The following is a 27,693-nucleotide window of genomic DNA, read 5'->3' as shown; positions in this document are numbered from 1 at the left end:
ATTTAACAATTAAAAAAAGAAAATGTCTCCACATGCATCCACTTAACCCTGAATATCTCCTGACCCTAGAAATCCCCCTGAAGATGTTAAATTCCTTGAATGACAGTTGTGGTCTCCATTTGCTTTCAAATTATGGAAAAGAGACATTCTGCTGTAAATAACTCCTTTTATGTTCCACGAAAGAAAGAAAGAAAAGAGCGTGTGTAAATGATAACAGATTTGAATTTTTTTGCTGAATTATCCCTTTCAATGGTTGTTTCTTTTGTCCTGGGTCCTTCTCTCTCCTACTTGCCCTGCCCTGTAATCAGCATATAATTTTGGGCGCTGCTATGGAAGAATATGACGTGCCGTCAGCCGCCAGTATCCTGGCATCAGTCAAAGAGCAGGAGGCGCGCTTCGAGCGTCTGACCAGGGCCCTTGAAGAGGAACGCCGCAATGTTTCCTTGCAGCTGGAACGCGGCAGTCTGCCCTCCGATCGACTGGTGGGCGGCACCACAGGCGGGAGCAACCAACCGCTGCCCTGGCAACAGGTGGTCATGCAGGTAAACCATTCCAGCTTGGCCAGTCATGCGTCAGTCTATGTGAATGAACAAAGCAGCCGCCAACCTCCCTTCACGCTGATGGTGCTTCATATCCATTGTTTTCAAAAAATCAGTCCATCTGTATCTCATTCAGCTTCAGCTGTGTTTGGCTGTGCCGAGTTAGTGCTCTGGATGTGTTGTCCTGCAGTGACTCATCATCGATTCCCAGGATGAGTCGTCTTTACATTCTTCTCTCTTCCCATCTCTCCTCACTATGTGCCTTTCTCATGTTATCTCATAGACCTTCCCGTTTGCTTTGAGTCCTGTTTGGTTATGGTGCTGTGGCAAATGTGTGTCTAAGGCAGTGATGTTACAAGGATGACATTCTGGGGTAAACTAAAGTCAATATGAGAGGAAATAAATGTCAAATGAAATTAACAAGAAAAACAAAACACTCACCATCACAATACAAATTGTTCACTTAAGTAGAAGTGTTGGGGAGTTAAAAAAAATTAAGTTAATAGAGTCTCAGGTTTAAATTTTATTTGTTTATTTATTTATTTATTTATTTAGAGGAAATTCCATCACAATCTAAAAAAAGTATACATTTGGCCTTTTGGTGAGACACTGCCTATTTGTTGCCCACCCCCTGTTTGAAGGTTGTCTAATACCTTTCTGACTTCTGTTGTTCTGAACTGAGTAACATTTGCAAGATCCTTTCATCCATCAATTTGAGTACCACTGGACTGCGTAATATATGTAATCAATAGACGTTCACCACTGGATTGCATCCAGATCAACAACTGATTTTTAATTTAATTTAATTTCATTTATTTGTATTTATTTTATTTTTATTTTTTAACACAATTTAGTGAGGTTCCTATACAATTACACAAATCGAGCAATTTAGCCCAAGTCTGTGTGGGATGCTGTTGGGAAATGAGGCTCATGAAATTCTTTCTATTTGTTTGGTGATCAGTAGTAATTTCAGGCTAGTAGAGTCATACTACATGTCTTTATGAATGCAACACCACATCATGTATTTCTTACTGGAGGTGCATATGCAGTGTTCCTTCATCATCATCCTTCAATGGTGAAATATGTTGACTTCTAACTAGATGTTTTCCTCTACATTACTGTTGAACTTTTTTTGTGTTTTAAAACCAGTTAAAGAAAAGTTTGATTCTCACAGAAAAAATCCAGGTTCATTGTCCCTGCTTATGCACGGATTGTTTGCATCTTCCATTGTATGTTTAGCCTGTGTGCTGCCCTCACCCTGCCTATCTATCTATCTATCTATCTATCTGTCTGTCTGTCTGTCTGTCTGTCTTAATCTAATGGCATTGAAAATGGCCCGTGTTTATTGGAATACTGTATGAATAAGTGGCATTGTTATGGCTGTTGTGGTGCAGCAGGTGTACCTCATTCATTTTGTGTCTTTTACACTTTAATTCAGTATTGGGAGGTGGATCAAGTATTATAGGGCCAGATTTTACTAAACATGACAAATTAGCATGAGAGCGCAATTCCAAAAAATGCACAGATGGGAGTGGAAAGTTCTGCGCGTGATCTACATACAGTGCGCAATTCAAAGAATAATAAATAATGCCGCAAATACCACTAAATTGACCAGCGCAAACCTTAGAAAATCACCTTGCATGATTCATTTAAACACTCTCCTCCCATGAATTTTGCGTCTGAAAGGGAAACTCCTACAAATGCATATGCAATAAGGTCAGCCGCAAAAAATACCTGTCCACGTCTTTTCTGCGCTAAATGTCTTTAGTAAATCCTGACAGTAGTTTTTTAAAGCCAAAAGGGGGTTTGCGCTGGAGCAAGCTGTTAGTAAATCTAATTCCCAAAGCAAGAAAGGACTCACCTTGTGCACAGCTTTATCTTGGGTCTGTTTACTGGGGGGAGATATTGATTTATTTTGTTTTTGAGCCTTTATTATTCTACACAAGGCCCAAAAGGTCACAGAGTGACAGAGACGCACAATAGGACTCTGTCAATGGCAGACCTTGTCTCTTTCACAGCAACTCTGACACCGTAGACAGCTTTGCTTTAAAGTAACCTCAACTGTCCCACATGTAAGTAATGTTGAGGGGTCATGACCTGAGGCAGTTCGAGGAACATCACAGCTACTACTTCCTGGAATCTAGAACATAATTTAAAATTCAGGAAGTGTGCCTGGAGGAGTGAACTGATGCTTGGTTCCTGTGTCTGAACTTTGCTAGCTTTTTTGAGTCTGAAAGGCTTGTGGAGAGCTTCGGAAGAACAGTTGCTGCTTTGATCAATGCTGTCTGTGATAAGAAACAGATATTGTAGGATACACCTCTGCTCAGGTTCCTCAGTCTTACCGTATACCTGTATGTCCACTGGTGTGGAGTGAGAGGAGCTCAGCCAATGCTTTGTTTGTTTGTTTTTTGAGAAAAAAAAGGTGAAAAATTCCAGGCTACATTTTTAAAGTATCTTTATATCTAGTATATACGTTTTACTTTTATGTAAAATTGTCCTCATAAAAATGATTATGATAAAAAAAATTAATATTATTTATTATTATTTTACATGTAATTATTTAATCACTTTATCCCAGTATGTTTTTATATGATCTTATTTTCCCCACAGTTAGCTACATGTATATACTGTACACTACCGTCCAGAATTTGGGGTCAGTACGTTTCTTTTTTTAAATTTTTTTTTAATATTTTTATTATGCAATTAATCAAAAGTGGCGGTAAAGTCATTTACATTGTTAGAAAAAAATTCTATTTCAATTAATTTAAGTTCTTTTTAACTGACTTTAAAATGTTTCCACTGTTTCCATTATTAATATGCTTTCCAAAGGATCATGTGACTGAAAAAATATTTCACAATATTACTGTTTTAACTGTATATTTGTTCAAATAAATGCAGTCGGTAACACTTTACAATAAGGGTTTCATTAGTTAACTACTTTAGTTAACATAAACTAAGAATGAGCAATACTTCTACAGCATTTATTAATCTTAGTTAATGTTAATTTCAGCATTTACTAATACATTATTAAAATCAAAAATTGTATTGGTTAACATTAGTTAATGAACTGTGAACGAACATGAACAAACAATGAAGAACTGTATTTTTATTAACTAATATTAATAAAGATTAACAAATTGTGTAACAAATGTATTGTTCATTGTTAGTTCATGTTAGTTAATACATTAATATTAACAACTGAGAGCTTATTGTAAAGTGTTACCATGCAATCTTAGTGAACTTACGTCCCCTGAATTTTGAACATTAGTTTTGATGATGACTTTATTGACTGTGTACTGAAATCAGTAATAGACACTACACACTGTCTGTACATTTTACAGGCACACCCCCAAAGCAGCCTATCTTGAGGGTTTTGGGTGGATTTCCTCCATGCCCATAGACGCGTTGGGTTAGCCACAAAACACAAGGAAGCTCGCTACGGGAAAAAGCCTGGGAGGCCCACAGTCTTGTAAATCACCTGCTTAACAATGACTTTCTCACCCTCCTCCCACACACACAATCTCCCATGCCACCTCACTTCCAGTGCCATTAGGAAAAGTCAAACCTCTTGTAAAACTATAATTAAAGCAGCAGTGAACCTGCCTACATTGCTTATTTTCTCTCTCACACCTCTCATAGCTCCTTTTTCTGCTTTCACACATATAGTGATATGTTTTTTTTCTACTGAATATTTTTTCCTTTTTGATTCCAGAAGTTTTCCTTTGAAAAAAACAAACACATGTGACTAAAAAATATGGAGCTGTCAGAGAATGTGGAATGGTTTGTGTGAGAAACACACAACTTTTCTGCAAATATATAAATCCAATTTGCTCACAATTATTAGTGATTGAGATGTTTTGTTGTTGTTTTGCCTAAATGTTTTCTTTACACCAACAATGCAATGTCACCAGTAAAAGTGCACTATTTTATCTTAAATAGGGAAAGTAATGTTGAAGTTTGCATTAACTGAAAGCAAAAATTGAAAATTCAGGATATGGTATGTAATAGTCACTGGTGTCCTTTAAATGTGCCTCACAAAGCTGCTTGGAATTACCCGTTACCTGAAGTTACCTGTTGGAATAGAGAGTAAGTGCAGGTCCAGTGAAACTGCTGTGGATGAGCGATGAGAAGTGGAGCATGAAGCTCTAGGTAGTTGTCTGTAAAACCTCTCCAGTATGTCATATATCACGATCCACTTTTGGTGATATCATGGCTATATTTCTTTCATAATACATAAAAATTGTAATCCTGTGAGTAATCCCCATTTCTGATATGCCTGCAGGTGTTAGAAAGGTGAACCTGCTCACATGTTTCCTAATGCTGGCACACTGAAGGACAGGAGCTCTCACTGAGGAGTGGGAATAGCTGCATTCTTTGTATTCAGAGCAGCTGCAGATGCCCACAGCCATTCATATTCTACAGAGGGCTGTTCAGACCGCTCTCATCCCCATTCCACAATCCATCAAATGATTAATCCTCTAAAAGCCCTAAAATACACGGAGAACTTTTTCTTTTCACAATGTTGCTTAATCCTTTTCTCACTCAAAATAAGGTTGTGTCTAGCATTTCCTATGTTGTAATCCAAGGGCTGGTTGATATATTTAAAGGGTTAGTTAACCCCCCAAAAAAAGTCTGTCATTAATTAGTAATTACTCACCCCCACGTCATTCCAAACCCGTAAGACCTTCGTTCATCTTCGGAACACAAATTAAGATATTTTTGTCCGAGAGGTTTCTGAACCACCCATAGGCAGCAACATCATTGCAACTTTCAAGGCCTATAAATATAGTAAAATAGTCCATGTGACTACAGTTGGTTCAACCTTAATGTTATGAAGTGACAAGAATACTTTTTGTGCACAAAAATAATGACTTAATTCAACAATCTCTTCTCCTCCATGTCAGTCTGCTACACTGATCACGTAGTAAACGCAGTGCAGCGCTTCCAGGTTCTATGTCAGAACGCCGGCTCATTATTGGCTGACGATGTTCACGTGAGCATCACGACGCAGGGGATTGTTGAATAAAGTCGATATTTTGGTTTGGTTTTTGTCGCTTCATACCATTAAGGTTAATTAAGTCACATGGACTATTTTAACGATGTCTGTACTACCTTTCTGGGCCTTGAAAGTTGCAATGACGTTGCTGTCAATGGGTGGTTCAGAAACCTCTCGGATTTCATTCATCTTAATTTGTGTTCCGAAATTGAACAAAGGTCATACGGGTTTGGAATGACATTAATGACAGAATTTTCATTTTTGGGTGAACTAACCCTTTAATGTTTATCTCAATAGTTGTATTTATATAAAAGCTTAAAAGGATGACTAATATAATAATAATATATATTGTATATTGAACTTATAAGTTCTGTTCTATAACTTAAGAAGAAATGTTTCTTGAACCCCAAGTCAGCATATTAGAATGATTTCTGAAGCATCATGTGACACTGAAGACCAAAATAATGGCTGCTGAAAATTCAGCTTTGCTACCACAGGAATAAAATACATTTTAAAATGTATTAAAATAGAAAACAGTAATTTTAAATTGTAATAATAATTTACAATATTGCTGTTTTTATTTAAGTTTTAATATATATTAATATATATATAAAACACCAAACAACCATTGTTTGACAAATTGAGAAATGGTCTGACTGGTTCTTTAGAAAAAACTAAACAAAATCAAAAAATAATTGGTGGCAAACAGGGCATCGCAACTCATATAAATCACAAACTGTCCAAATAAAAAGTACATTAGATATACTAATATATCATCAGCAAAACATTGTGTGTAAATATTGTAAATATTCAGTATATCACCCTGCCCTAATCAATCATGGATACTATTAGTAGTCTACTAGTTGTCTATAATATGAACTATTTAACTGACTCATCAGCTACTGAATGTGGTTGAAAGTTTCCTGATTATAAGGTATTCTTAACCATACCAGCAGGATTGACTCTGGAGACACTTAAAGGACCAACTGCTCCTCACTCAGTGGATCCTGAACTCATGTGTTTAAAATAAGAATCTCTTGCTTTATGAGACCCCTGAGTCACTCCAGGAATGTGACCCCTTCACTTTGCATGTTCATATATAACCAAACAAGTCTGTGTGCTTGACCCTCTTATTGGGAGCTTAAATTGAAAACACTTGAAAGACTTGTTTGGAGGCTTCAAGACACTGACTTTTAATGGTAGTTGCCTTGAAGTGGTTTAGCATCACGGTTTAATAATGTATGTGCTACAAATTTGTTGATGGGTAACAACTGTAGATATAGCTGATGATTACTTGTGCATTTCTACAAAGATGGTTGATTTAACAACCTATTCCAATATATACGCACAGATAGAAATGTTGTTTAAAAATACATTTAAACAATCAAAGCAAATACAGTAGCATTGATATTTTTATTTGACTTTCTCTTAAAGGATTCAAATTGTCGTCACCCTGTGTGGCAGATAACACAATATGAGATCAGCTAAATTACATTGTTTTATTCTCCTGTTGTTTTCCCACTGATATATATATATATATATATATATATATATATATATATATATATATATATATATATATATATATATATATATATATATATATATATATATATATATATATATATATATATATATATATATATATCAGGTTTAATATTTCTGTCTGGTCCTTGGTGCCTTTATTGACTTTGTGTGTGAGTGGATAGACTTGTTTCTGCTCTTTATATTTATCTAGAGATTGGTATGTGCGTCTGGGCTGTCAGTCGCTTACCTTATTACCAGGGCACTGGTCTATTTACACGTTGAGTCATAACAAGACTTTATGTGAGCAGAGGACTGTATAATGAGCTTCGAGTTAGTGAACATTTGGAGAGCAGCTACTGAATGAGAATATTAGACACAGTAGGACAGCTCAGACTGAAAGCAGAACTGTAGAGATGATATTTTATGTTTGTAAAATATGATAATCACCACAAAATGAAATGTATGTGTAGTTAAAAGAATAGATTACCCCATACAGTAGTTTTGTCATGTTGCTCGTAACCTGTACGGCATTTTTTTCAAGCTTCAAGATGACAAAAATACCACAAAGTATCTTAAAAGTGGTAAATATGATTTGGGCAGCATATTCCAAGTATAAGACATATGACAGCTTTGTGTGAGGAACAAGCCAAATTTAAATTATAATGATAATCTTAAACTTGAGAACTGAGTCAGATTCATTCAGATTCACACCTGTTTTGTGAACTAGGTCAATTGATTCATTGAAAAGATCCAATTTAACAGATTGATTCTTTATGGATCTGAAATCGCTGCTTGTAATAATATGAAGACACAAAATGCAGATTATTAGTGACTATTTTGGTTTGGATTCATAAATCATGGAATATTGCGCATGGGTCATATTGATTATTTTGTGTTATTCCTATTGTGCTTTTTTTGCCATTTTGGAGCTCAACAACTCCTATCCTCATTCACTTTCATTAGGATATCTTTCAGAAATTATTTTATGTTCCACAGAAAAACCCCACAAGGGTGAGTAAATAATGATTGATTTTTATATTTTTGGTGAAACATATTTCAGTGCTATATACATTTTATGTTCTATATTTCCCTTTTAGTTCAGATTTTTTCATATTCTCTCAGGATCTCATTTACCAGATCTGTGTTGTTGATCAGCATCTCCGTTATGGAGAAACCCAAGACTCACATTTTTTGTATTTGATCATGCAAATCAAGAGAAACAACATTGTATGTTTATTTCCCAGTCTGCAGTCCCACGTTTTTCTTTTTTTACCGTAATCAGTGCTCGTTTACAGAGGTTATGCATTTAAAATGGGATATTTGCTGAGTCGCCACCTTTGAAAACTTCTAATGATGAAATTCATTACATTCCAAATTTGAGAGTGCTGCAACCCTAAGTAAACATCATACATCCTCTGGAGCAAAAGCCGCTTCAAATATTCAGTGCTCATAAATATATTTATGAGACTAGAACAGTCGCACGTACATTGCATATCTTGCTTATTCTTTCTTGTTCGTTTCATTATGTGTAGTTTTCTCTTTTTGTCTTTCTTTCCGCAGTAGTTCACGTTAACCTTTCACGGCATCTGTTCCATCGCACTACTTCCTCAGGCCTGGATCCACTAAAAAGCTCTGATTACTTTCAGTGTATTTATTTATCAACACTTTTTCTGTTGACATGTTTATGGTTCAGTGACCACAGGGCGTTCTGCAGTCTGTTTGGTGTCAGACTCCGTAGCAGAAAAAGGAGCGAATTCATTCGGGCCGACTGCAAACAGATTCAGGCTGTTACTGCTAGATAAGACATGATGTTCTTCAGTGTGGGGGTGTGTTTGTGCTGACTGTTGTTCAGAGTTTGAGAAGATTTTGTTTTTAAGTAAAGACATGAGTTGCATTTTCAATACCTCAGCCTCTGAGGTGGAAAATCTTCAGCTTTGACACTTTATTGATGTGGATTTTTTTGGTCAAATAAGTTGATAAAGTTATGTTTGACTGAGGCGCAGGCTTGTAAATAGAAATTAGCTGTATATTTATTTTATTAAGCCTAAATTTGTGTTTGGGCAGGTGTACACATTGTGTACTCCCAGTCTGCAGTGTCACATGATCCTTCAAAAATCATTCTGATATGCAAGAAAGATTTCCTATTATTATCAATGTTAAAAACAGTCGTGCTGCTTAATATTTTTGTGGAAACTGTGATTTATTTTTATTTTTTTCAGGATTCTTTGATGAATAGAAAGTTAGAAAGTTCAGATGCTGAAAATAGAAATATTTTGTAACAATGTAAAAGTCTCTACTGTCACTTATTTTCAATTTAATGTATTCTTGCTAAATAAAAGTTTAATTTAAATAAATAAAGTTTAAATTAATTTCTTTAAAAAAAATTAATAATAATAATAATAATCTTACTGACTCCAAACACTTGAATAGTATGAAATTAATAAATTACAAATGCACCATTTAATTGTAACCCCAGTGTTTGTTAGTGAAGTACGGAAGAGGATTAGGGCCAAGCAATAATAAAAAAATAAAACCATCTCGAGATTAAAGTCATTATAATGTGAGATTAAACTCGTTAAATTTCGAGAAAAAAAGTCGAAATACAATCTTGAGAATAAACTCATTAAATATCGAGAATAAAGTCGTTGTGTTTCGAGAAAAAAACTCGTTAAATTTCGAGAAAAAAGTCGAAGTAATTGTGAGAATAAACTCGTTAAATTTCGAGAATAAAGTCGTTGTGTTTCGAGAAAAAAAGTCGAAATGAAATGTAGAGAATAACGCATTTGATCAGTGTTCATTGCATAACCTATACTGGCAGAGTTAGATCACTTAGTCAATCTATATTTTTGACTTTCTTTCAGTATAGAATAGAACATTAGGTCTAGGTCGGCTAGGTGTTTTTAGAAGAAAAAATCAGTCCAATTTGCGCGATGTACTCGCTTTTGTCCAACATCGAGGTTTCGTGGTTTCCCAGGATACCATAAGACGCATTATTAAACTTGTTGATCCTCAAGGTGTGGAATTTCGACGAAGGAGACGCTTGATAAGACGCCAGTACACTTGCGCTGGCCCAAATGCACTCTGGCATATGGACAGCTATGATAAATTAAAACCGTACAGCATTGCCATTAATGGCTGTATAGATGGTTACAGTCGTTACATTCTGTGGATGGAGGCGTACACAACCAACAACGATTAATAATGCGTCTTATGGTACCCTGGGAAACCACAAAACCTCGATGAGGTTGATATCAGTAGGCAATGAACACTGATCGAATGCGTTATTCTCTACATTTCATTTCGACTTTTTTCTCGAAACACAATGACTTTATTCTCGAAATTTAATGAGTTTATTCTCAAGATTGTATTTCGAGTTTTTTTTCTCGAAATTTAACGAGTTTTTTCTCGCAACACAACGACTTTATTCTCGATATTTAATGAGTTTATTCTCGAGATTGTATTTCGACTTTTTTTCTCGAAATTTAACGAGTTTTTTCTCGAAACACAACGACTTTATTCTCGATATTTAATGAGTTTATTCTCAAGATTGTATTTCGACTTTTTTCTCGAAATTTAACCAGTTTTTTCTCGCAACACAACGACTTTATTCTCGATATTTAATGAGTTTATTCTCAAGATTGTATTTCGACTTTTTTTCTCGAAATTTAACGAGTTTAATCTCGCATTATAATGACTTTAATCTCGAGATGGTTTTATTTTTTTATTATTGCCTGGCCCTAATCCTCTTCCGTAGTGAAGCATGCATAATGTTAATTCGGAACTTTTTTTTTTAACTCCACGAGTGTACAACAAATAAAAAAAGTTGTCCCACATCCGTCCCACAACCTAAAATGAGTTTGACACCCTGGGTGTAAATTGCCCATCCCTGAACTCTCCCTCCTTCCGGCTTTGTGTTAAAGCCATTCATAGATTTGGATTAAAATTCTTTCTCACTATCAGTCACTGAATGCTGTCTGAAATCATTCTGCAACCTCTTTCCTTTCCCTTCTCATATTTAGCAGGCTGGAAGGACAAAAGGACAAAAGCCGAGAGAGAAAAGAACAGGCCGAGTGAGAGCGTAAGGGTAAAAAAAGAGGAACATAAAGTTTTGTGAAGCTTTGCCCCCTCTCAGGGCTCATGCTCTTTTGGCATGATGACTGGGTGGAGTCTCTCTCTCTCTCTCTCTCTCTCTCTCTCTCTCTCTCTTTCCACTCCAGCTGCGTCTGTCTGTCAGCCCCCTCCCCCTCCAATCCGTCTCACCCTTGTCTGCATAGATGCTCGGTGAGGAGAGGGAGAGAACAAGAGTACAAAACTCTACACTGTGAACAGGGCAACTGCCTTCTGGGAAGATTCTATTCACTCAAACACGTACACGCCCCCCCCTTACCCTGTCCTCTACGCCCGTCCACCCCCCTCTCTCTTAGTCTACCCAGAGGGTTTTGTTGCTGCGCCGGGTAACTTTTTTTCCCTTCCACTTCTCTGTGTGTGAGCTGTTTTGTTTTGGTTCTCTTCAGCCGGATTCCTGAATTTATTGAAGGATTCATTGGACTGTCTAAAGCATCTCTCCTCATTTTGAAATCATTATTCGCCCCAACGTTTGCAGCATCCTCGCTCGCTGACGGTGGAGGCGGGTTTCTTCTGTCCCTGAGAGGATTACGAGCATGTGTTAGAAAGAGCGTGTGTGTGTGAGAAGGAGAGAGAGAGAGAGAGCGAGAGAGGCACACGCAAGAAGACGTGAGAGACGGAGTATATTCGTGCATGTGACCGTGGGGAAAGGATGGCTCTGTGGCTGTGAGCTGTCTCGGCTCTCACAGGACATACTCGCATAATAAGGAACGAAAGACTGTCTGACTGACTGACTTACAGACAAACTCCACTCACAAGAGAATATTGTTCTCGTTGCGTTTCTCCCAGAGGCTTAACCAAACAGGATTTCCATGATGCCGGCTGAAGTGAAGCAGGTCAGTTTGAGGATTCACTAGCTCTCATTGACTCCTTGCGTGTGTTTGTTTTTTAAATTTCTTATGTACATTATCTCCCTGCTATTTAATGGTCAGGTTTTTGTTGTTCTGGATGTGAAGGTCTTTTCTCAAAGATCTTTTCTGATCTCACGCTTTGCTATAGAATATCAACACGTCGTATCTTGAATACTGTTGTGGTCACATGCAACGAAATGTCAACATTCATTATGTCTAGTATTCACTACAAATCTTTCCAGAGGTTACTCTTTATTCAGATTAGCTTTAAGCAAAGAAGTATGTCTCAGTAATATTTCTGTAATGTTAAGCAGCATGAGGATGATTGCAACAATTAAGATGAGGTAAATTCCTACAGGATCTGACAGAGAGAAAATAGTCAGATGGATGTTGAACACAACAAATATGTGCTTAAAAGTTCATAAAAAGAAGCTGGGATAGAAGATTTAGTGCTTTGCTTCCTCTGCTCCCCCCTTCCTCCCCAGCACTGGACTCATCAGAGGTCACCAACTATTTGTTTTCTTTGTTTTGGAGCTACCACATTGCCTGGCAAAGCTGTGAGGAGATTAAAGGAATGTGCTTTTTATCGGCATGCAGGGATTTTCTAAAGCTGTGTTCCCAAAAGAGTGCTGTGTCATTCCTAACCGTAAAAATGTGTCAGGGTGGACAGTTAGGACATGTAAATAAGAAAGGGGGACAGGCTTTGAAAGAAACAAGCAGTCTTTGTGCTCAGTTGTGTTCTGAGCTAATAATTTTTTTTAAAGACATCCGTTTGGCACCGTTAATCTGTTCACGGCTGTCTCATGGATGATTGCTGTGAGATAACCGGCACGGGAGAAGCAGCTGTATTTTTCGACATGCTAAGCAAAACAAATTCTGAAGGTGTCGAATTTGTCGTGTCTTCGTCCGTGAACCCCTACCTCCACAGGACGGACATTCCTGACATTCTTTGGGGTGCGCCGCACGCTGTATCTAACCTTTTCTAACATCACAGCATTCCTTAAGACTAGCACCTGCTTCGGTAAGGTCAGACGTGTCACACGAGGGCATGGAGATCAAGGGGCTCTGCTTTCTGCTGGAGTATCTGACATGGTTGATGCTGTTGTCTGTCATCTTGGTTGCTGGATGAAGCCTGTAAGTGTGAGGACATAAGTTCACTAAACAGTTGCACCACCTTTTTTTTGCGTTCAGTGTTTCAGCACAAAAGCTCATCTTATTTAGAAACCATTCACAACCACAGATTGACCTCTTGGCTCAACACATACTTCAGAGTTGCTGAGTATATGATATATATTTAAAAATTTTAATGAGTCATAATCACATTGTTTGTGATTTCTGATATGTTAGAAGCCCTAGTGTGTACAATTTTATCGTTTGTGTCTGAAGAAACGTTGCATGCTCAAAGTCTACTGTGACCACTAACTTTTATAACCACTTTTTCTGCGCTTTAGGTGAAATATGATTTTTTTTTTTTTTTATCAAAAAAAAAATTCTAACCTTTTAAGTTATATGTGAACACATTTTTTTTTTTCCAGGACTGTAATTGCTTTTCCTTTAATTGCCATAGTAACCACACAAACTTCTGTTTATTCGCCATGTGTGAGATTTTAGCAATGGATGTTTCACCATTGATTGTTTTTCATTAGGGCAGTATTTAAATCTAAACACATATATCGCAATGGGAAAAATGTAATATGTTGTGTAATGTCACATTTTTTCCTTTTTGTCCATACAATGAATATCAGTGGTGTTTTGAACCCTATAGGCTTTCGTTATTCAAAATATCTTCTAATTTCTTTTAGAGAGGTTGTTTTCACTACAAGTGATTTGTGACCAAATCATATTTTTTTATACTGACTTTTCATTTGGGTGCATTTACTGCTTTACAGTCCCTCTAGGCCAGCAGCTCATAGTTTATGGAGGCCCTTCATCTTTGATGCTCTGCAATACATCTTGAGTGTGAAACCAGACATCATTGAAATGCATTCATGTTCACACGTGTTAAAGACATGAGACCATAAGGAACTGCCTGCAATGTCTTTCCCTAACCAACATGCATTGCGGCCATGTTACAGTGACTCCCAATCCAGCGGAGCTTACCATCCTCAACCCTCAATTACTGCGGGGTGAATCAGCCTGCCCGAGTCTGAGTTAAATATAACGCCTGATACTTCAGCGGAGGGAGGCAGTGCCATTACTGCAAAAGAGATTTAGCCTAATCAAAACTGAACCAGCCATCTCTACACAGAAAAATCATTTCTGTTTCAGAAAACCATTTACATTTCATTTAGGCTGAGTCTATTGACTTCGACCGCAATTGTACAGTTTGCTTATCCCTGGTGAGTTCTTATTTTAAGTTTTGCTGGTGCTTTCAGAAGTTATTTGACTTTTTTTTTTGTGGTGGGGAGGGATGGGTTTTCAGACTTCAGTGAACTGTTTTAACCTCCATTAGCTCTGTGGTTCTTTCTATTCCTCTTCATTCACCTTTCTGTCAGGCCTCTCTTTTGTGAAGCCTTGGCCATTCACTGTACCATGGCATGAATCCGTATTTGAAGACATATAGAGCAGAAGAAGCTGATTGTGACTGTGAGTGGTGCGGTAAATGTCACTGACCCAAAAGAGCTCTGGGTAATTGTGCTGGTGCTCATTCAGACTATGAGGATGGTGGAGCAGGAGAACATGGTGAAGAGGCTCCAGATGTCTTACTGGAACTGTGCTGCCCAAATCAGGCCATTTCAGAATCTCTGGCATGACAGAACAATGATTTGCTCCACCTCTCGAGACGGAGTGGGTGCCAGGGTTTTGGATGAGGTGATGGCTTTAAGATAACAGCCGGGTCCTAAACACTCATCTCAGCTAAGTATCTGATGCCCTTCTGATGCCAAACGGGCGGTTGATTTTGGATTAGCAGCCTAAGCCGCACTTGTGTTGGTTCATGGGTACCTGTGTAATGCTGGACGTGCCGTGAAAGCTTGGCGTGCTATCAGGACGTCCATCACATTGCGCTGTTCAGTAACCCATTTGGCATGCTGACTGCGTGCCCGATATAGCCTTACTTGCCTGTGTTTTCTCATGCAATGCAGAGCAGCACCAGCTGACCCTTCCATAACACCCGTCAAACTGCCTCTGCTTCTTGGCTGCCCCACTCAGCCTTTTTCAGTCAGACACCCTCTCAGATGGATGTCTGTCCTCACACTCAGTAAGCTGTTTCCAAAAGTGCTAACGGAGAAGATTGTGTGTTAATGAAATGAATATTTGTCAGCATGAAGTGTTTAGCCTCTGTACCCCTTAATGGGCCTATAATATTATTATATATTCATTCTTTGCTTCAAAAAGTATTGTGGAATTGCGTTTTCATTGTTAGGCCAAAGTAAGATTTATCCAGTAAATTATATTTTATAAGAACAGTAACTTTTTATCTATTTTTGTACAGGTATTTATTTAATGTATATGTATTACTAGATATATACAGACCTAGTAGTACCTTTTTTTAGATATATTATAAACGCTCCACTTATTTATTTTTTATTTTTGTTTTGTATTATTTTTAAAATCCTTTTTGGCACACAATATCTACATTGTTATGATACATTAATACATTTTTCTTTAGTAAATTGGCCGGTAAGAAGATAATGAAGATTTTTCATGTGCTTATTTTTCGACTTTGGAGGTAACTTAGGAATTTAAGAATTTAAGTTTGAGCTTGAACGTACGTTACCTTAACATCCTGTATAATTAACCACTAAGCCACATCATCACAATAAGTTCTAGATGATTTTCAGCTAGCTTTTTCTTTGCTAAACCATCCCATGGGAACCCAGCCCTCTCGGTCACACACAGGGACACCATCATGCCTTTCCCGTGCCTGTTTACTCAACCCCAGTGTCCTGTTTGTTTGGTGACGTTTCTTTTCCTCAAGCTTGTTAGGTGGACCATCCTCGTGTAGTTCTCTGTTTGTATGGGCGCTTGCGAAGTAAAAACGAAGTAATTTAGATTGGAATGATAGCCCCACAACAATCCTGTCAGTAAACATAGAGGGCAGAAGGGGAGACGCTCAGGAACCGGAGACTGTTTGTGCATGTGTGTCCTGGAGGATAACAGGTGACGACACAGGATTAGCGGGAATAGCCCTAGACTGCTCGCAGATTGCTTGGGTTCTCCTATATCCAGCTCTGCCGTATCTCTTCCTCTCTCAGCACTGAGTGAACGACTGATAAAGAAATGATCAGGATTGTTTGTGTGCATGTAGCAAAGCGAACAAGACTGGGATGTGTGAGTAAGGTCAAAGAGTGCGTATATGGGTAAAAGTGCATGTGCAAAGCAGTATTTGTGTATGTTTTTCCTTTTTTTATATATATTAACGGCTGCAATTGGCTGGTGGCCAACCAGTGAGGCCATAGGAAAGAGGGAAAGGTGCATATGTGACACTTTTGTAGGGTCTGCCATGGCAACAGGACTGGATGAAGAGCCCTCTGCCCCTGGATCTCATGATTAATGACATTGGCCTGCTGGATGCTGGCGGACAGCATTGTACCACTGTGTGTTTGCTTTTGTTTCATTAGTTCACTGAGAGACTGGCAGTTTTTTCGGCCCTTCAACTGAAATACGCACACACATAATACAGTTCAGCCCGGCTTGGATGGTCATGGCAGCTCGGGGAAGTGGGGATGAAGAATTATCCACGGGTAAGTAATAGTGATATTGACGATGGAATAGATTTTTGTAGAAATATATTTTTACAGCACGAATGCTGTTCAGAAAAGATATGCTATATGTAAACAGCTTACTGAATGTGCTTTACTGAGAAATCCTCTCACACACTGAAGCTGTCGTAACTGCCTCGGATTGATAGACTAACTGTGCTCTGCGTCCTTTAGGAGACATTATCCCGCTGTTGGCCGCAAGGATCGATTAAGACCTTCGCTGCAAGTTCAGTGCTCCCCCTCTCCCCCCTTACTTTTCCATTACTTCCTTTAGTTCACACTTGTCCTTCTTAAAGTCTTCAGGCTACTTTGATGGTTATGTATAGACTGTTTTGCACCCCTCTGATAAGGTAAGAGGCCCTGAGGGAGAGGTCATGTCCCTTAAACTCCGCCTCTGTCCTCCTTCCTTATAGCATCTGCAGTATTGTGCTGTACTAAAACAGACCATGTGTCCTTTGGATGAGAGGCGATTTGTGTCACTTTCTGGTCTGTTTCATTTGCAGCTTTCTTTAGGAGGTTTATGAAATAACTCTCTATAATGGAAAGGTTGAGTTCGGGGTTTGAGTATTGATCTAAAACACTTAGTAAAGATCTTTTGTTCCAGGACCAGCTTCAGCCCTGTTCAGTTCTGTTCTTTTTTATGAGAAATGAGACCGCGAAAATGGTCTCCGCTCAGTGAAAAAGTGGCTTGCTGGTTCTCCATCACACCATCTGTCTGCGATGGTCCTGAGGGATTAATGATGTCTTCTGACAGCTCTTTAGCGTGTGCTAGTCTCCACATACAGACATGCCAGATTAGCGCTAACATTTTGGGGAGGGGTGACGATTTCCTGGATGTTTTTCTATTTGTTCTGGAGTCTCATGCTCTACAACATCTTATCAAGATTAATTCAGATGAATTCAGAAAGTTTCCTGTTCATTTACATTCTCGTTAGCAAAAACACAAAAACAGCTCATTTAGAGAAAGAAAAATATATTTTTTATTTATGCATATTCATTTTAGTAGTTAAATTATTTTAGTTTGGTTCCATTTTATTTTATTTTATATTATATTATATTCATTTTATATATATATATTAGGTATATTTTAGGGTTGTGCAAGTTAATTTGTCATTAGTTAATAATCATAGACTGTAATCTGACAGATTTACCAAATTTTGTGTGTGTGTATGTGTATATATATGTGTGTGTGTGTGTGTGAAATCTGAATATAATATCTGAATGTTGTTGTTAATGTTAGGGAAAACTTAGGGAAAGTAATCAACATCATAGTGATCATCATAGTGATTTAAACTGCTCTACTCGATTCACTCTAGAGAGTTTCAGAGTTTTTCTACAATTCACAGAAACAATAGAGCACACAGGTTTAACAATAGTGTTGTCCAGATCGGCAGGGGGAAGCTGTCATATGCTGTTAGCTGCATTTGCTCAGTATTGTTACTCATGTCATCTATTTCTGCTGTAGATGTATGAACCGTTTGTGCTCACTAGGGTTCAGAAGGAACAATAGAGCAAGGCACAGCGTTGACACAAAGTTGTTTAATGAACCTCGACTAGATATGCACCACTGAATGATGTTGCCGGGCTAACAGCCGTTTTCTTATTTGTTCGTTCAGCAGGCTTTTTTATTAGCCTTTTCATTACCATTGCTCATTCTTAGTCTAAATATTAAACTTAAAGGCAGGGTTGGTGATTTGTTCCAGGAACATTTTGTGTTATGCTGGTTGAAAGTCTATTCACATCCTGATAGCAATCACTAAGTTAATTGGTCTAAATGTATTTATATGTATATATATCGTCTGTGGAAGGTGTAGGACCATAAAATGTTCGTCCAATCATTGTCCTCGTTCCTGTCAACATACCTCCGTGCACCCTGCTTGCGCAGACGTCATCAGCGCATTTCATGCTACGTTAGTCACCGAGCACGCAACCTAAACAGCAGCCACCGTTTACAGTTCCTCCTGAACCAAAACAATGAGCTTGTGCGGCGTTCAAGACATAACTACCATAATTTGGAAGAGTTGGAAACCCATGATGTTGTTTGTGAATCGAATGTATTCGTTTCAATGGCAAAGCTATCAATGCCGAAATGAATCTGCAGCAGTCAGGTGGTACAGGTCAGTGCTCTTTGAGTAGTTTATGTTCATTATCATTGTAATGTTATGTGCTTTGAGACATGAGGGAGTTTAACGCCGTCTCTCGTGACGCTTTGCTCGTACGCGTGCATATTTTTTGGAGGAGGCTTGGCTTTCGAGAGCGCTCTGAATGGAGGGTGGGATCTTATGCTTTCAAAGCTAGCTCGCTATTGCTAGTCTTTCTGAAAATTGCCTACCATATCTTTAAAGCTCGGGTTGTGCTGTGGATGTGATGATATCTCAAAACTGGGTGGCTTGTTGAGATGTGTGCTATTATTTAGCTTAGCAGATGATAAAATATGCAAAAAATTAGACAGTCATATAAAGACTTGAGGTCAGTAATTGACCACCCAGAAGGCTCTAGTGACCACCTAGCAACGCCTATTAACTGCCCAGAACTCCCTAGCATCATGGGGGTGACTTTAGCATAGGCAAGCATCATAAATCTACTACTATTTCATTCTTTTCTTTTCTCTCATCCCTTCTGCATTTGTTTTCTTGAGTTTAATGGGCTCCTGAGTACAACATCATGTTTTGCTCTTGTTTATATGAAAAAATGAGGGACAGAAACTTTAATCTCTGCTTCTAGCCATGGGTGAGGTTTCACACTTTGATATGAAACTGAGGAAAAATCTTGAGATGAAAGAAAATCAGTGCCATGTATAACAAGCATTCTCTCACCAGGCCCGAAAGACCCTTCCACCTCACCATATGAGGTTCGAATTTCTCCACTTGATTGTTTAGGACCTTCAAATGACATTAAAGCCCCTTTGATCGCAGAGAGGTATGTTTTGTTTCTCTCTCAGCCTATTGTTTGTGGTAACCCGCAGCAAGGCAAGCCAATCCAATCCACTCACTTGGCTGTCCAAAATTAAAGGTTGAGAATGTGCTTTGTGTGTGCTCGTCTAGAGTTTATGGGGTTGGAGAAGGGCTTGAGTAAGGATTTAGTGAGGATTTGTCAAGCACAGAGTTCAAGAGGCAAACAGCAATATTTTTCTTCAAAATGCAGCGTGCGCAAGTTCAAGGCCATGCTGAAGTTCTCAGAGTTTATAAAAAGTACAGTTCACGGACCTTCGGTTTCTCTCCAGAAAGATTTGATCCCTTAAGAACGCTCTCTGCTTTGAAAGAGAGAGAGACCTACAGTAGGTGAGCCATATTGGTTTGCATTACTTGTCTTAAAGAGTATAATCCATTCTTCTTCTACACCTCCACCTCCTGCCTCAACACATATTAAACCCACTGTTCCGTAAGAGGCTGTTTGGATCTAATTGAGGCCATAAACTCTGGTAACGGTGGTGCAGAGAGACAGCGTGAATGACCTCTTGTGCATGTCGTGCCCTGCATCAGTCTCTCTTGGCTTGGTGCCGTGAGTCACAAGAGGTGCTCTTCTATGTTCTTACATCAGTCATGTTCTTATATATATATATATATATATATATATATATATATATATATATATATATATATTTATATATTTTGAATACGTTTAAAAAATATATATATATTTCTGTGATGGCGAAGCTGAATTTTCAGCATCATTATTCAAGTCTTCAGTGTCACATGATTCTTCATAATTCATTCTAATGCTGATTTGGTGCCTAAGAAACGTTTATTAGTATTGTCAATGTTGAAAACAGTTGTGCTGCTTATTATTTTTGTGGAAATCATGATAATTTGTTTCAGGATTCTTTGATGAATAGAAAGATCAAAAGAACATTGTTTATTTGAAATGTAAAACTTTTGTAATATTAAATAGGCCTGTGTTGTAGTGAGTGTATTGTGTTTCAAAGCTTTAATCAAAGTAGGAAATGGAACATCCCTTGAATACTGTCTGTTTTTTCATCATACTTGCTTTGGTCTGCTCAGTCCACTTCTGTGACAAAAGAGCACACTGTTCAGGTATATATATTGATTCAAAAAGTAGAAATCCATTTTGAAGTATCTCTTGCTTGGAGATACGTATTAACATATATTATTCATGTGTAATCATCACCTATACATAAAGGACATATCATTTCTTTGATTAGGCTAAAGAGAGAGGAACCTCTTTGGAGCAGCCAGAATAAATGTAAAGCTAATGAGAATGAATAATGGATGCAGTTGAAGAGGGCAGAGTAATGTGCGTACTGCGTACACCTCTACTGAGGTACAGACAGTCCCAGCAGGCTTACGTTTCCCACTGGAGGTCTGTGCTAAATGATTACAGCAGTCAGAAAGTGTCTTCTGATTGGTGCTTTGTTGTTCTTGGGTGCTTGGGAGATTTGCATTGCATTCTAATCTGAAAGTAATAGCTATGTTATGGTATAATTATTCTGACCCACCCGGTGGAACTTTGTTGATCAGATGCATTGATCATGCCACTATATTTCTGTTCATTTAGTTCACATGATAATTGTACTCACAAGATCTATCAGTGTTCTAAATCACACACTTGATTATCATTTTTAATTAGATGTTTTTGTTGGATAGTTAAAATACAATGAGGATTTATGGTCACAAGAAACATATTTGATATTCCTTTTGGCATGTTTGGTTACTATTTTTGCAATGGTGCTTGTCACCATTTACTTTCCTTCTTTTACATTGTGTCCGTTGTGTGTATTGTGGTTAACGATCTGGACTGGTTGTAGGTCTGAGCTCTTCAGAGTCGATCCGTGAGCAAAGCACACAGCTCAAGTTTCTCCAGTGGGGCTGGCCCTGTAAGAAATGTGCTGCAGTGTTCTGACATTTTCTTGATGTACTTCCTACATTTTTAAGTGAATGTTTCAACAGTTTAGCAACACATTGCATGTTCACAGTTGTCTGATGTCAGTTAATGGTCACATTAAAAAAAGTAATATTTTTTATTTGTTTTATATTTGTATAAATATTGTTATATGTTATATTTTAATTGTTTTTATTTAACAAAAAATCTTTTTTTTAAATGTATTATTTAAAAAAAAATGTTTTTGTTTATTTAATTTATTATTATCTTTTCATTAACTTACAAAACCCCCTGCAGTTTTCTCACGAACTGTATTTGGGGTACACTGTTTTAATAAATCAAACAAAAAGACAGAAATCATAAGCTATCAGTTTGAATCAGTCTGACAAATTCTTTGTTGAATGAACTGTATCATTATAGAACCGTTTTGTGTATTTAAGGTTGGTGAAGCTTCATTACTGACTGGTTGTTCAATGTTCATACTGCAGAGTTACAGACACATTTATTTTTAATTTCAATGAAAATATATTTTTTAATATTACTTTAAATGTTACCAAAACAGTTCTGTTCATTTTTTCCATCTTATTATTCAGAAGAGTTCATTAATATAAAACACTCTGCAGATGTGTAGTGTTATGCCATGCTATACCAGCATATCGATGCCTGTGTGTGGGGGGGGGGTGGGGATGAAGTGGACCCACAACAGTATTGCCTCTTGCCTGTGTTCAGTTGTTCTCATTGTTTAGTATAACATGCAATCTCCCCTAAGGTAATCTAACCTGCAATCTAAGACTATTTTTAGCATCTGGTATTGTAAGCATACTGAAGCTGGCATATTCATATTCAGTTTTCAGAGAACTTTATCTGCCCTGTTTTTTAGTTTCTCATCATGTTTCATTGATATGAAGTATACAGAAGCCGGCAGATACATAAATGATATGGCTTCTAAAAGTGTGAGGGGTTTATACTGTATCTCCTCTAAACGATTGATTATTCAGTGATTAACACATATGACACTTTTTTTTTTTTCTTGGTAAATGCAGAATTCCCTTAGCTTTCGAAGCAGATATGAAACACTTTTCCACCCGAGTTGCTTTTTATTATTGCACGTTAATGATTTGGAAAATACCCGTTTTACTAACAGGATGTCGAATGTCAGACTGTGTAATGCTAAGAGATGTAGAATGAGGTTTGAATTGATCTTCCTTTGTGAGCTGTGTTATACTATGCTGTAGTGTGGAAGAGCCCGTGGTGGAGTCATGAATGAAGAATCCAGTTTCTAAAGTAGATGAGAGCTATTTATAGTGAAATCCTGTGGGGTGTTTTCCACTGTGTGCGTTGTGCTAGACATTTGAGGCGATTAAAATTCACCCATCTGAAAAACAGATAATGGCTGCTCACTATTCTCTTCTCCACTTGTCTGTCAGAGCTTATGGCCAAGATAAGGAGTTACATTTGATTTCAGCATCCCTACCAAACTTGGAGTGTTGAAATGATCCAGACAGGTTCACTGATGCAAGGCTTTTCCAGCAGCATCTCTCAAACTGATCACACGGGTTAGACAGTTCTCCAGCAAAAGGAAAGATCCCTTTCATGCTTTCTGAGCCTTGAATGTGGATCCAGACTCCATAACTCCTTTAGATTTTCATCAATGGTTTGATGAATAGACTTTGAGTTTTTATTCCTTGAAAAGGGGAGTTAGGTAGGGCAATTTGAACGGTTTAGCCTAAAAAATAGGCAATAGTCTTTAGTTTACTTTACAACGCTGCAAATTGCAATTGGTATAGTTGATGTGAGGTGATATGAAGAGGGAGATTGTTATACTTGGAGAGATTGAGAGAGAAGTATAACAAATACATGGAAACACAGACATTTTTATTTGTGTTAAGACTTTAAGTTGTAATTGATTATTTGATTATTGATTATAATAATAAATTGCAATCCATTATTTTTATTATTTTATTTTATTTTCATATTTTATTTTATATATTTTATTTCATGTATTTTTTTTTTTTTTACTTTATTTTTTTATCCACTATAAGAAGGTGGACAAATTTGCCATTAGATTTAACTTGATCTTTGTAGAGGTGTTTGTTGAAGCTTTGCTATAGTTTGGATCTAAGGAACTGAATAATGAAAATAAAGAAAGATTAAGGAAGTAAGAGAGACCTGAGCCATTTTAATGTAGGACCTGACAGAGGAACTAAAGATATTTCTGTACAGGAATGCGTCAGAATAGATCTTCGGGCACATGAAAGCTTGGCCTTTAAAAAAACACGTTTACTTCACAACCCAGCAAAACAATGATCTGCTACTTGCTATAGTTAGTTAGGTTGTATTAAGAGGAGGGAATATTCTTCTTATAATATTTATTAATATTATTTTTCTTTAAAGAACCTTGTTTAGAGGCCTGAGTCATTTTAATATTTGACCTGACAGAGGAACTAATGATTTTCCTCTACCAGAATGCTTCAGAATAGATCTTATTCCCGTGTTATTTTAATGCACTATAAAAAGGCCTTCTTTATGCAAACTAATCATTGCTGGAGCACAAGGTAACTACCTATTTCCTAGTTTAATCCATGTCTGTGCCATTGATGTATGTTTAACTGAAAATAGACCGTTTTTCCTTTATCTCATAGAGACAGGTACTTCAGTCTCTTGGCATGGCATGTTAAGCCCTTTCAGACCGAATAGAGGCAGGCACCTTGTAGCCATATGGAGCAGGAATGCCACTGAAGAGCCTCTTAATCTTCTCAACATGGATTGAATTTGAGGGCCTTGTTTTCAGGCACAAAATAGGAGTCCAGTGTGGCTTTCTGCATAGCTGTTGATGCTGCGCTTTTGGCTGCCACTGCACATCGGGCTTCTTCAGTAAATGAAGGCAGGGCGAAGGGAAGAGAGTGGGAAAATCGGTTCTGGCTGTCCTCAACCAATAAGATGAGCGCGTATAGATATTCCTCCCTTGCTTCTGAGTGGGATTAAGACCAGCTACTGTATTGAGTTGCCTTTACAGAAGTGATTTGAGCGCTGCCAGTTGTTCAAAGCCGCCTTTATCCTTGGCTACGCAGACCTTTTCCAGGCCTAATAGCATTTTCATAGCTTGTTTTTAGCATTTGCCAACATTATTCATGTTGTGACAGCTCATTCAGCGCCTAATGCTTTGCTGTCAATGCCGTTAAATTCCAAGGTTGCTGTTGTTCGGTGTTCACGTTCTCCAGTGCAATTCTTTGATTATTATTTTATAGCCTTTTATCACCACGCTTTTAGTTATTTTCAAACACTATTGCTTTAGTATCTTTTATTGCATGCGGTTGGTCATCTTCCCATTTAAGCCCTGTTAGCGAGAAGGCTGTCTGAGAGAACCTTGACAGAATATTGGATTTATTCAATATGATGCCAATATGAAGTCTTTCAGTTTTGATTGCATGTGTAGTTCTAGTTTCATCTTACAAAGCTCACCGATATTGTTTTTTGTTCTGCTAGAACAAACTTTGGCAAATCTTATTGGCACATCTTGTATGCCTGTCGATTTCAGATGGCCAAGGGTTATGAAAGTTCCATGATCCATCTATATCATAACAAAGCACTGTTTTCTTTTGTCTATATAATTTCAGACCGTGATCTAAGTGAATCCGAAATGTTATGCCATTGGATTTTGGCTGTGCTTCTTGTCCATGACCATCCCACTGAGTCGCCTGAAGCTTTTGGGAACATTCCAAGAATTAGGACTCCTTCAGTAAACATTTACACCCCCGTCATTCTTCTTAAATACAGCTGCTGTGGTTGGAAAAACATTTTTCAAGTGTATCTCAGTCTCATTTTAGAGCCATGAAGATTGATATACTTCAAACTCTGGCTTGGGCTATTTCCTCAGTGTCCCAGCCAACAATATGCTGTTTATGAAATGTTCATCATGTTGGAAGAGTTCAGGTAAGCTGCAGATCTACTGAGAATTTAGTAGATTCTCAGACTGATAAACGTACGAGTGTCTGAGGGGCTACAAAAACAAAGCCAGTTTTGTGTGCTCTATCCGATCTCATCTAGCTATATTAGCTGGTGTATGCTTGCCAAACAGCTAACTGCACGCAATCCACATACCTAATAATTTAAAGATTTTTACTCAAGGACACAGTGTGGTATTTTGTCAAATAATTAAATAAAAAAAACAACGATTTTAAGTTATTATATATATATATTTAAAATATTTTTCCACACAAATAAGTTTAACATGCAAAGACATCCTTTTTTTGTCAAATGAACATACAGAGTAAGTCATTCATAAATCTCAAATTCATAAATTGAATAAATAAATAAACTTGCATATAGATAGAGATACATTTTTTTAAATATAGATATATAAAGAGTGCTTAATTAATTAGAAAAAATTAAGACGTAATTGATTCTGTCTGTTTCACACTGATCTTTCACACTAGGGTTGTCACGATATCAGATTTTTCACTACATGATTATTGTGGCCAAAAGAATTCACGATAACGATGTATTAATATAAATTTTGAAAATTAACACTGCGTCTAAGGTGTACTGAGGGACAGATGTTTGAAGAACAGACTGTGCCACTCGGGATGTAACATCAACATAATCATGTCAGTGTCAGTGCAATGAGAGGGGACAGACAGGACGCGCTCCACATGTTGCTGTCTGTCTCAAAGCAGGTGGACCTTTATGAGAAATCAAATTAGCTTTGTGGAGTTCACCACCCACAATCCCCACACATATGGTGCACATATAAACACTGTCAGAGAAGACGGCTGTTACGTCTCATGTGACTTAACTACCCGGCATGGCCCCATGTCAAGTGTTAGACATGATGCGGCTCTTCTCTATTACCTCTTCGTCCTGTCACGTCTGTGCTGACATATAGACTTTATGTTTGTGAGTTCACATTCAGACTCCTGAAGGGAATAAGAGTGTGAGAAAAACAATAAAACAGGAAATGCGCTTGTATGGTGAAAGAGGAAATCTTTGCACTTATCGCTGTTGAAGTTCTTTGATTGAGGCTGAATTACTGTAAGACATGGTAAGAAACGCTGAGCGATATTGTTTTGCAGTGCTGTGCATCTCAAAACTAGTCTGCAGGGTTATAAGAACCCTCGTTTATATAATCCTTTCTCTATTCTGTTTAGTGTATGATGCTGTATGTGTCCCGAACAGACAAAAGTTTTAGAGAAGGTCAAAATTGTGTTGGCTGTACATTTCAAAGAAAATTAGAGAGGGCCTCAGACCTGATTTGCACATAGATTGGATTTGCGCCTTTAATTTGGACTCCAGCCCATTCAGGTTATTAAAGCAATAGTTCAGTCAAACATGTGAGGGAAAAATCTCATCATTTACTCTTCCTCATGTCATTTCAAAGCTGTATGATCTACCATATTATTTTGGTTTTAATACAATGACAACAGTATAAAAAGCCACTTACTGTATTTTTATTTTATATAAGATATAAAAGAATGTTATGTGTATATATATAAATATGATATATATATAAAGTTATGATATAAAAGAATGTCTTTATGATATCACACATACTGTTTTTCACATGGCATAAATGGATCTTCATACATGAAAATATATAGCTGTCTTTATATTAATTAAATAAATTGTAATGTTTTTAATAATTATTAGATAATTTATGCACTAAAGTTTGGGGTCAGTAAGAAAGTGTTTACTTTTATCCAGAAACAAAATGCATTAAATTGATCAAAAGTGACAGTAACGTCTTATACATTATTACAAAAAACTACTTTAAATAAATGCTGTTCTTTTGAACTTTCTATTCATCAAAGAATCCTAAAAAATGTATCACAGTTCCCACAAAAATTATTTGCTGCACAGTAGTTTTCAACATTGATAATATTAAGAAATGTTTTACACCAAATCAGCATATTAGAATGATTTCCGAAGGATCATCACAGGATTAATTGACATTTTAGAATGTATCAAAATAGATTTACTGCGTTAAGTAGTTTTACGTAGTTCAGTTAGGATAGTGTGCAATGGTGATGTACAGTAGCAGTCCTTTAATTCTGCCAAAACGTGTTGCAGATCTGCCAGCCTGCTCTTACCTCATTCACTATTTAAAAAAAGACATG

General features: G+C 37.3%; 1 protein-coding gene across 50 annotated transcripts in view; it reads left to right on the top strand.

The window, feature by feature from the left end:
- Positions 1-27,693, top strand: part of arvcfb (ARVCF delta catenin family member b) — a 199,531-nt gene that overhangs the window by 85,375 nt on the left and 86,463 nt on the right. For 12 of the 50 annotated variants that reach the window (XM_084115235.1, XM_084115229.1, XM_084115217.1 and 9 more), the window contains exon 1: positions 11,717-12,023. The exons of 8 other annotated variants lie outside the window; for them this stretch is intronic. In XM_084115235.1, the coding sequence (XP_083971361.1) occupies positions 12,000-12,023 (24 nt within the window). In that variant the 5' untranslated portion in view covers positions 11,717-11,999. Of the gene's footprint in view, positions 1-308; positions 543-11,416; positions 12,024-27,693 lie in introns of those variants that run through there. 30 more of the 50 variants (XM_084115215.1, XM_084115260.1, XM_084115263.1 and 27 more) reach the window with 8 other exon arrangements.

Source organism: Abramis brama (assembly GCF_963993115.1).
Source record: "Abramis brama genome assembly, chromosome: 5".
In the NCBI taxonomy this organism is placed as follows: domain Eukaryota; kingdom Metazoa; phylum Chordata; class Actinopteri; order Cypriniformes; family Leuciscidae; genus Abramis; species Abramis brama.
Note: the sequence above shows the minus strand (reverse complement) of the source record. Positions and strands in the feature narration are given on the sequence as shown.